General features: G+C 33.5%; 1 protein-coding gene across 1 annotated transcript in view; it reads left to right on the top strand.

The window, feature by feature from the left end:
* The window catches only part of LOC126880647 (2-oxoisovalerate dehydrogenase subunit beta, mitochondrial), an 81,308-nt gene extending 69,465 nt beyond the window's left edge, over nt 1-11,843 (top strand). Inside the window, exon 7 of the mRNA XM_050644689.1 lies at nt 11,674-11,843. Coding sequence (XP_050500646.1) covers nt 11,674-11,814 — 141 coding nt within the window. The 3' untranslated portion in view covers nt 11,815-11,843. The remainder of the gene's footprint in view (nt 1-11,673) is intronic.
* Nucleotides 11,844-12,240: the final 397 nt, after the last annotated feature.

Genomic DNA, 12,240 nt, shown 5'->3' with positions numbered 1-12,240 from the left:
ATCCCGAAGAGTTTTTTGCAATACAATATTCAAACCTCCTTTGTTTTTTAATTGCTAATCAAGCGTGCGCGACACTATTTTCCACCGACAGTATGGTGCAAATGAAAGGAATAAATTAGTTATTTCGTAAATCGCCGACTCTAAGGAAAAATCCCGAAAGAGGTCGATTTTTATTTTTAAGTTATGATATTGTGGCATATATGGTATACTAGTGACGTCATCCATCTGGACGTGATGACGTAATCGATGCTTTTTTTTAAATACGTATAGGGGTTGTGTGCTAGCTTATTTGAAAGGTTCTTCAATTATCTATTCAGTAATATAAACATTTACATAATTATTTATCAGGGTGTCCAAAAAATGTTTATTAAATAACATTATTTGACAAAAAAAGAAGTAGAAGGACACCCTGTATAAATAATTATATAAATGTTTACATTGCTGAATAGAGAATTGAAGGACCTTTCAAATGAGCTACCACACGACCCTTATTCTGATTTAAAAAAATCATCGATTACGTCATCACGCCCCGACGGATGACGTCACTAGTATACCATATATGCCACAATATTATAACTTAAAAATAAATATCGACTTGCTTCGGGATTTTTCCTTAAAGTCGCCGGTTTACGAAATAACGAATTTATTCCTTTCATTTGCACCATACTGTCGGTGGAAAATAGTATCGCGCACGCTTGATTAGCAATTAAAAAACAAAGGAGTTTTGAATATTTTATTGCAAAAAACTCTTCGGGATTTCATCAATCGATGTTTAAAGAATATCTACCTACCTTGGCAACTTTCAAATTTTTAGTTTTTCACATAGTTTTTGAAGGTTAAAAATGGCCAATTTCGCAATTTTTCAATTTTTAATCGCTTATTTGTCAAAAACTATCATTTTTAGATTTTTAGAGAAAAGTCACTAAAGCCCTTTTCTATTTGGAATAATCCAAAAAACCTAAAAAAACTTTTTTCCATGCAAAAATAATAATTTTAGGAAAAAAACAAAAAAAAAACGTTTAAAAAATTTTTGACCACCTTTTGGTCCTGGAAACATGCAAATTTGTTAAAAGGAGTCTTTTTTGAGTAAGTTTGTGCAAAAAATCGGAATTAGAATATTTTTCCTAGCGGATGCGCAGTAGCTTTCTGGACTACTTAGAAAATTCTTACAACATACTTAATCCGTCCACCAAATTTCATTAAAATCGACTTAATAGATTTTGCATAATAATTTTGCAATCTAAATTTTTTTAAAAAAGTTAAAATTTTTTAAAAATTTTCTGAACAAAAAGTAGACCGTTTAGAAGATTGCTATTTTTTACACATAAAGAGACGCTCTACCTATCTAATACACTTTACAGAATTAAAATCGGATTATTTAAGCGGCCTCAGCACTGTTTAAAAGTTATAAACAATTTTTGGCTTATAAACAAATACAGTGAGGATGTTTGAGTTGGAATAAATTCATTTTTCAGTTATTTATCAAATAAACATTTTTTTCTGATTTAGGGCAACAGTAAAATGTATTTCGAATTAAATAAATTGTATTTATTTTAAAACATTTTAAAACAATTTAAAACATCTGAAGGCCTAAGACAAGGAGTCATGAGCCCTACACTCTTTAACATCTTCATGGACGAAATAATGAAAGAATGTATACCACAATTAAAAAAGCTACATGTAGGTTACCGAAACCAAGAAAGAGTAGGAATATCAGAATGTGCATTTGCTGATGATGTAATTGTCATGGCAGATAAAGAGGAAGATCTAAGAAATAATCTACAAACATGGAATGAGGTATTAAATAGGCATGGGATGAAAATAAACACATGCAAAACAAAGATTATGGTAGTAGCACAAGAACAACCCGTATTAAACATACAAATCAATGGAGAAACAATAGAACAGGTAAACCACTTCCAATATCTGGGAGTAACAGTGGAAAACAACGGAAAACAACACAAAGACATAGAAGAAAGGATTAACAAAACGTCTAAAATATTCCACGCAATTAACAACAAATTTTTAAATAAAAAAGAAATATCCAGAAAAACCAAAATAACTGTCTTCAACACGATATACAGACCAGTACTTACATACGGGTGCGAGTCTTGGGTATTAACAAGAAGAATGAAGAGTAAGATTCAGGCACTGGAAATGAAATACCTAAGACGAGTAAAAGGAGTAACAAAAAGAGACAGAATAAGAAATATAGATATACGAGCGGAGCTCAAAACTAAACCACTCCTAGAATACATCGAAGAAAAACAGCTGAGTTGGTGGGGCCACATGAAAAGAATGAGAAGAAACATACCAGTAAGAAAAGTATGGGAAGCAAGAATACAGAAAAAAAGAAACAAAGGAAGACCATCAGAAAACTGGGATACAACCATTGCAAAGATTATCCAAAAGAAAGGGCAAACCGTAGCAGAAGCAAGCAGACTGGCGCAGGATAGAAAACAATGGTCAAAGTTTGTGCACACGTGAATAGACATTAGTCCCGACACTGAAAAGTAAAAGGGACTTAAAAGACTATATATATATATAAATAATAATAAATAATATATATATAATAATATAATAATATATAAATAATATATAAATAAAAATAAATAAGCAAAATCATTGGCTAATACTCGTAAAGTGAATGTGAATTTAGTTGGAAATATATAAAATGATGAAGGGTCATCATTCCATACATTTCTTTGCAACTATATACACCGGTGTTTCGGCCTATTTGGGCTTCGTCAGTATAGTGCAGCAAGTTAAAAAAGGTGTTTATTAACTTGTAAAAGGATTACTACAGGAGCAAGGTTACCATTTTTGGTCAGATTGTTAGAAGACCCGCAGTCGCAAGGCTACAACTAACATTGCCACGGAGGTAAGGCTACCTGAGGAAATGAAAAGCCATAACATTATTAAATAAAATGATGTTGGATAATCGAGTACAAATATAAAAATAAATAAGAAAAATCATTGGCTAATACTCGTAAAGTGAATGTGAATTTAGTTGGAAATATATAAAATGATGAAGGGTCATCATTTCATCATTCCATACATTTCTTTGCAACTATATACACCGGTGTTTCGGCCTATTTGGGCTTCGTCAGTATAGTGTAGCAAGTTAAAAAAGGTGTTTGTTAACTTGTAAAAGGATTACTACAGGAGCAAGGTTACCATTTTTGGTCAGATTGTTAGAAGACCCGCAGTCGCAAGGCTACAACTAACATTGCCAAGGAGGTAAGGCTACCTGAGGAAATGAAAAGCCATATATTAAATAAAATGATGTGGGATAATCGAGTACAAATATAAAAATAAATAAGCAAAATCATTGGCTAATACTCGTAAAGTGAATGTGAATTTAGTTGGAAATATATAAAATGATGAAGGGTCATCATTCCATACATTTCTTTGCAACTATATACACCGGTGTTTCGGCCTATTTGGGCTTCGTCAGTATAGTGTAGTAAGTTAAAAAAGGTGTTTGTTAACTTGTAAAAGGATTACTACAGGAGCAAGGTTACCATTTTTGGTCAGATTGTTAGAAGACCCGCAGTCGCAAGGCTACAACTAACATTGCCAAGGAGGTAAGGCTACCTGAGGAAATGAAAAGCCATAACATTATTAAATAAAATGATGTTGGATAATCGAGTACAAATATAAAAATAAATAAGCAAAATCATTGGCTAATACTCGTAAAGTGAATGTGAATTTAGTTGGAAATATATAAAATGATGAAGGGTCATCATTCCATACATTTCTTTGCAACTATATACACCGGTGTTTCGGCCTATTTGGGCTTCGTCAGTATAGTGTAGCAAGTTAAAAAAGGTGTTTGTTAACTTGTAAAAGGATTACTACAGGAGCAAGGTTACCATTTTTGGTCAGATTGTTAGAAGACCCGCAGTCGCAAGGCTAACAATTCTAACAATCTGACCAAAAATGGTAACCTTACTCCTGTAGTAATCCTTTTACAAGTTAACAAACACCTTTTTTAACTTGCTACACTATACTGACGAAGCCCAAATAGGCCGAAACACCGGTGTATATAGTTGCAAAGAAATGTATGGAATGATGACCCTTCATCATTTTATATATTTCCAACTAAATTCACATTCACTTTACGAGTATTAGCCAATGATTTTGCTTATTTATTTTTATATTTGTACTCGATTATCCAACATCATTTTATATATATATATATATATATATATATATATATATATATATATATATATATATATTTATATATATAAATTGTATACTTTCTTCTTTTTGTCTCAATTAATTAAAAAAAATTTTTTGGGCACCCTGTATAAATAATTATGTTAATGTCTATATTAGTGAATAGAGAAATGAATAACCTTTCGAATAAGCTAGCACACGATCCTTATTCTCATTTAAAAAAATCATCGATTATGTCATCACACCCAGATGGATGACGTCACTAGTATGATATATATGCCAAAAAATTATAATTTAAATATAAAAATCGACCTGTTCGGGGTTTATCCCCAGAGCCGCTCATTCTCGAGAAAATGAATGTATTCCATCTCAAACGTCCTCACTATATTTGTTTATAAGCCAAAAAATTGTTTATAACTTTAAAACAGTGCTGAGGCCGCTTAAATAATCCGATTTTAATTCTGTAAAGTGTATAGAGCGTCTATTTATATGTAAAAAAATTAGAAAACTTCTAAATGGTCTATTTTTTGTTCAGAAAGTTTTTAAAAATTTTTAACTTTTTTAAAAGAATTTAGATTGCAAAATTATTATGCAAAATCTATTAAGTCGATTTTAATGAAATTTGGTGGACGGATTAAGTATGTTGTAAGAATTTTCTAAGCAAATTACGAAGGTTCTTAGTACAACCAAAGTGGTTGAAAAACATTGAATAAAAACAGGCTTATTTTGTCCCCTTATTTTGTATTTATTGCTATTTGCAGAAAGGGTAATAATTTAAGACATTTTAAGAGGTCCGGTCCTGATAGCAAGCAAATCTTACAGCTTTATATCGGTCCTGACAAATTTATAAATTCAAGTAGTTAAAAGTTGAAATATAATTTAATTTTTACATTGTTTGCAAGATAAAGTTTAAATGTGACAGTGTGTTAAAAAACCAACGATTCTGTGAGTACAAAATTGCATTATTTATATCTAACCATAAAATCAGAAGTTAAAAGGCAATATTTTATCGATTTCAATCCAAATTATCGATTATCGACAACAACTTTTTGCTGATTCAAGTAATTAGGCTGCCGTCTAATTTTGTTAAGAGGCCAGGTCCGGCTTCAGATCCGCTGTTTCAATGCATGTAAATTTTCAACGGGACGATGGCTGAACCGGAATTAGCTACTACTTCACGAAATATAGCGACTACGTCACATATCTCTTACTCTCATGCATTAAACAGTTTTAAACATCCTTCAAAAGACCAAGGTATCATACTTTCAACCATACAAGGAATACAAGTTTTCGAATATGTAAAAGCTGTTGGATCAATAGTACAGCCCAAAAACGTTATTTGGGCATCCAGAATCGCAAACAACCGCATCTGCATCTACCTCTCGTCTAAATATATAGTTGACCAATTTCTTAGCTCCCACAAACATGTAATTATTGACGGCAACCAAATTGAAGTAAGAAGATTAATAACTCCTGCCCAGAGATTAATCATATCAAGTGTATGTCCTACTATACCTAATAGCATAATTGAAGACCATCTAAAAACTATGGGTATAAAATCCATCTCCAACATGACGTTTCTACGAGTAGGCATGCAAGACCCGGAATACAGCCACGTGCTTAGCTTTAGAAGGCAAATCTTCATAAGTCCTTTAGAAAATGCATCGATTCCTGACTCATTCCTAATTTCATTCGACAATACATCATATAGAATATACATTTCCATAGACGGTTTAAACTGCTCCAGATGCAAGACGGTCGGACATCAAGATTCTGACTGTCCTTCCTTATCATCATTAAGTAGTCCAATTAATCAAACGGAAACTGACCATCCAGTGAACGTACCCAACTCTGCCAATAAAGAATATAGCCAGCCAGAAGAACAACCACGGAAAGAACACGAAGAAAGTACCCAGACATTAAAGGAACCGAAACTTAACATCACAAAAAATCACGAATTAACATCAGCCACAAACGACCAAACCACTTCCTTACAAACATACAAAGAACTACAGATTTCGTCACAACCACAAATATCCCAAGATTCAGTAATTGAATGCGATAGAAAAATCTCTGAAGCTATTCATGTTACTAAAAGACAAATTTCCACTTCTCCCGAAATCCTTGAAAATGACCTACCTCCTCCCACTACTGAAAAACAAAAAAATAAAAAGCCTAAAACTCAAGATTCTATTCCAGATATTCTCAATGAAATTAAAGAAAAAATTGAAAAGAGAATCCCTTCCTTCACACTTTCTTTTCATGAAATATGTGATTTTCTATCAAATTCCCTTCACTCAAAACATCCTGAACTTGTTCAATTATTCCTCAACTTGTTGAAATTATTCAAATGAAAGCGATGAAATCAAAGAAATTCTAAACTTTATATATTCTCAAACACAAAATAAAAGTTTAAAAAACAATATTACCAGATTGAAGAAGAAACTACTTTTAAGCAGTCTTTCTTCTACTGACGAAACTGACTACGAATCAAGTTCTCAAGTAAATAGTTAAAATGGCCAATAATACATTCATATTACAGTGGAACCTCAATGGTTATTTTACCCATATAGAATCCATCAAGCTTCTTATAAACGATTATCTTCCTTTAGTCATATGCATAGAAGAAACCCATTTCAAACATCAAAATGTAACATTAAAAAATTATGTTCCTTTTCTAAGAAACCGAGTTACAGATCATTCAAGCGGCGGAACAGCAATCTTCGTAAGGGATGACATAGAGTCAACCGAAATACAACTGCAAACAAACCTGGAAATAGTTGCAGTGTCAGTCACCCACAAAATGAAAATTAATATTTGCAACGTATACTTACCTCATCCTACTGATTTAGATATAACTGAACTAAGCAATGTTTTAAACCAAATTCCACACCCAAAAATAATATTAGGCGATTTTAACTGTCACAACAGTACCTGGGGAAGTAACAAAACCGACAAATGTGGTAATCTCTTAAACAATCTCATCGACAATTTAAATTTAGTGTTACTGAACACTGGCAAATCTACTAGGTTAAATTCATACAATGGTACATTTTCAGCTATAGATCTCTCTTTATGCAGTCCGTCGCTAGCTACTTTATTATACTGGGACACATTGGGGTATTTATATGATAGTGATCATTTCCCTATCACAATAAACATAGATACTAATGATATATTGACTTTTCCGATTCACCAAACATGGAAAATAAAGTCAGCTGACTGGGATTTGTATCGAACACTTATAGAAGGACAAACAAACAACTTCAATTTAACCAATACCGCAAACGAAAATCTGGAACTATTTAATAATATTATTATTTCTGCAGCAACAATCGCAGTGGGAAAAACAAAATCTAGTAAAAGGCAGCCAGTTCCTTGGTGGAATAACGAAATTGCGCAAGCACTTACTTTGTCTAAACACGCTTTCAACGTTTATAAGAAACATAAAACTATCGATAACCTTATAATTTTTAAAAATCTCAGAGCAAAAAGCAGACAATTGATCAAGAAAGGAAAACGAGACAGTTGGAAAAATTATGTGGCTTCAATAAATCCTTCCACTCCCATAGGCGACATATGGAACAAAGTACGCAGAATAAAAGGAACAAAATACTTCCGAGGCATAGATACGCTATCATACAATAACCAAATGCATTCAAACAGGGTAGCTATTCCAGAAATACTAGCAGATATATATGAACTTAATTCTAGTGATTCCAACTATAGCATATCTTTTTTAGAATATAAAAATCTAATGGAATCGTCAAATATACAAATCACCGAGAGCGACAATCCAATAAACAAACCCATAAGTCTTCAAGAATTAGAATTTTGTTTAAGCGCAAAAAATTCGACGCCAGGACCTGATGATATCCACCCTCTTTTCTTACGAAATCTTCCTCTAAATGCAAAACTAATATTAGTCGATATTTTTAATAATATGTTCATTCAGCACGACTTTCCTGATCTATGGTCGCAAGCAACTATAATTCCAATCCTTAAATATAATAAACCAAAAGACGATCCAAATTCCTATCGTCCAATCTCACTTACTTGCTGTACCTGCAAACTTTTAGAAAAAATCCTTAATTATCGTCTTAAATGGTATCTCGAAAACAATAACCTAATAAGTATCAGACAAAGTGGATTTCGTACGGGTAGATCCACAACAGACAATCTAATAACCCTTGAATCAGCTGTACATGAATCTTTTCTGCACAATCAAAAACTTATTGCCGTATTTTTTGACATAAGAAAAGCTTTTGACACAACATGGAGACATCTTATACTAAAAACACTTCAAGAATGGAATGTCCAAGGGCATATGTTGTCGTTTATTAAAAATTTTCTAGAAACACGAACTTTTCGAGTTAGAGCCAATGGATTCACATCTTCCAGACGAGTACTGCAAAATGGCACTCCACAAGGATCTACTCTAAGTCCTACACTCTTTCTGATTGCAATAAATAGTATTATACATCAAATAAAGCTTCCTGTATTTACTAGCCTATATGCAGACGACTTAGTCATTTATCTAAAAACAAATAATGTAACTCTGGGATCACATATATTGCAAACGGCCTTACATACAATTGAAAACTGGTCGCAAAACACGGGTTTTATATTTTCTGGCGAAAAAACACGTTATTTAATTTTTAGCAAAAGGAAAGACTATCCTAATATTCAATTAACACTTAACGGAGTTATGCTGAAGCAGTCAGAAGAAATAAATTTCTTAGGACTTTCTTTTGAACGTGACTTAAAATGGAAAAACCACGTAACGAATCTGCAACGTTCTTGCCAATCCAGAATTAACCTACTAAAAATGCTGTCAAATACCTCTTGGGGGGCTGATACAACAACTTTACTTAATCTATATAGATCATTAATAAGAAGTAAATTAGACTACGGCTGTTTATGCTACGATACTGCTAACAAAACATCTTTAAAAAAACTTGACTACATTCAAAATACGTGCTTGAGATTGGTTTTAGGTGCCACAAGAACTAGTCCAGTAAGTAGTTTACAAGTTCTGGCTAATGAACTCCCTTTAAGCCAACGAAGGCAACTTCTATCACTGAATTACGTTGCCAGAATTTCAGCAAACAAAAGCAACGTAACCTACTCAACAATATTCTACAGAACAAATATATCTTCTGATCATTACGAAAACATTGCAAGAAATATGCTACCATTTCCTGAGCGAACAAAACGTATTGGTTTTAATTTAGAACAGTTCAGTCTCACTACACCCATTCATGTAAATTTTCCTCCCTGGATGATCAAACCTCCAAAAATAGATATGTCTCTAAAAGATCTCCCTAAACATTCCACACATCCTTTCCTTATCCAGCAAGCTTTTAAAAATTTAATTTCCAAATACCCAACAACTCATCGAATCTTCACTGATGCTTCCAAATGTGATGAAGGACATGCTGCAGCTTATATCTGCGGAAACATCAAGTCTACCGTACGAATCCCAACAAATTGTTGTATATATACCGGAGAACTTACAGCAATTCACCAGGCAATGAAAAAATGTGGTTCTATCCATGAAAGCAAATTTGTGATTATCACCGATTCAATGAGCGCATTACTTGGGATAAAACAGCTATATACAACTCACGCTATTCTTCTCAAAATCAAAGAAGAATTATCTTATCTACAGAATCAACAGAAAGATATTTTCTTCATCTGGGTACCTTCCCATATGGGAATAATTGGCAACGAGGAAGTCGACTCTCTAGCAAGCAATGCAACTACCGACCAAAGTATTTCTATCACAGATCAAATACCTTGGACTGATCACAAAGTAAATATCAAAGGTCATGTCCACAGAACGTGGCAAACTACTTGGGATCAGACTAACAACAAACTAAAAGAATGCCTAAGTCAAGTAGGAACTAAACTCATGTTACCAAGTAATAGAAAAGACCAAGTCATCATCAACCGACTCCGAATAGGACATACGTTACTAACACACAAGCATATCTTCAACAAGGAGGCCGCTCCGATGTGTACCAATTGCAACACGCGACTGACAGTGAAACATATAATTATCGAGTGTCCAGTGTACCAGAAAGAAAGGATCGCGTGTGCTCTTAGTGACAATATTAAAAGTGTACTGACTTCAAACCTAAACTCCTTATTAAATTATCTCAAAATGACTAAACAATACACCAGATTGTAAAGCATTTTTATATAATAATATGTATCTTACTGTTTGTGTATGTCCCCCCGCTAATAACCCTTAGTGGTTGATGCGGGTTTATTTGTGTAAATAAAAAAAAAAAGACATTTTAAACCAATCGTATGTCATTTAAAATTTAATTATTTTTATTTTATTTCTTTACGACTTTGTTCCAAAATGAATCATTTCAAAGTTATAAACAATGAAATTTGAAAAAAATCGAGGTTTTTCGAAGTTTTTAAATATTGTAATTTTTTTATTAATGTTCCGGGCATATTTGAGAAGGAGCATTAGTCAATTATAATTACTGAAGTTGTCACCTAATTTTGTCTGCAAAAATCCGAATGCCACCTCTCACATCCACCCCAAAACAGATTCTTCCTGGTCTAATCGCCTTATTCTTTTACAATATCGTTGTAATAATATTGTTGTTAGACAGGTAAATTGTCATTGTATACAGAGTGTACCAATCAAATTTTGGTTTTTTCTCAGGGTGGATTACACATCACCCTGTGGAATATTTTTATGGCCGAGTGAACCCTTTCTTTTTGGCCAGCCTGATTCGGCGCGAAGTGTTCCATCGTTTGTCGCTAAGTGAGCACGGTTCGAAGGAAGTCAAAAGCTGAAACAGACCCTTCCAACTCGGCTAGAGGCTCGTACAGTCAGGGCCGTGGTAATTTTGTGGTCTAAGGACGTGTTTTTAAATGTTTATCATTGTATGAATAAACCAACTTACTAAAAGTGCTACCGCCAACACTGGTGGTGTACCCTCGATGCTTGAGTATACTAACATGGTCCTTTATCAAAAAGTATATGTTTATTAATTTGCCGACGTAAACTAGTGAAGCGTGCCACGCCACCCTCCATTGGATACCAGCTTTAGAACATGTTTAAAAATCGATGTTTCCTAGCGATTTTGTTTATCTTTAAAATGCATCAGTCATAGGGGGTACGACTTTATCCTCTCACTGTATAAATGTTAATGAACAATCTACTTTCGGAATACTAAATAATAGATATTCCTATATTGAAAATTATCATATTTAAATTGTGTATCAACAAAACGAAAACACGCATAAACCAAAATACAAATAATTCAAGCGTAAAGTTTAAAATTAGTTCTCTCGTACGTCACTGGCTGTCAAGACCCAAACGTCCTTGTCTGTACTTATTCTCGATCCGCCTTGCGGTTTACCAATTTGTCCACAACCACAACGTCTCTAAATAAACCGGCATGGCATTTAAAAACAAAGATATGAAAATTGTATTATTTTAATGAAAGTTGTCTTTTGCAGGAGGAATGTTTTTTGCATCTTGAGGCGCCCATCCAGCGCGTCACGGGCTTCGACACGCCTTTCCCGCACGTTTTTGAGCCTTTTTATTTGCCAGACAAGTGGAGATGCTTCGCAGCAGTACAAAAACTTGTCAATTTTTAAGATAAATTATAAATAAATTTTTTAGTATTTGTTTTTTTTCTAATTTCACATTATCACTACGTCATTCCAACGATTTTCCTATAAACTCTGGTGTCCCACAGGGCAGCTTTATTGGACCAATATTACATGTGCTATATACAGCACATCTACCCTCCAATAATGAAACCATCACTGGTATCTTTGCAGATGATGCTGTTATGTTTGTAGCAGACGAAAATATAATTATAGCATCTAACATTCTACAGGTACAATTGAATGAAATCGAGGCGAAGGGAACCGAATTAAATCAAAATTATTGAAACAGTCCAAGTGACTTTTAGTTTGAGAAGAGACCAGTATCCCCCAATTTCACTTAACAATATCCAACTTCCTCAATCCTCTAGCACCAAATACCTAGGAATACATCTTGACCCAAAACTCAATTGG

The sequence above is a fragment of the Diabrotica virgifera genome, chromosome 2, assembly GCF_917563875.1.
Source record: "Diabrotica virgifera virgifera chromosome 2, PGI_DIABVI_V3a".
In the NCBI taxonomy this organism is placed as follows: Eukaryota; Metazoa; Arthropoda; class Insecta; order Coleoptera; family Chrysomelidae; genus Diabrotica; species Diabrotica virgifera.
Note: the sequence above shows the minus strand (reverse complement) of the source record. Positions and strands in the feature narration are given on the sequence as shown.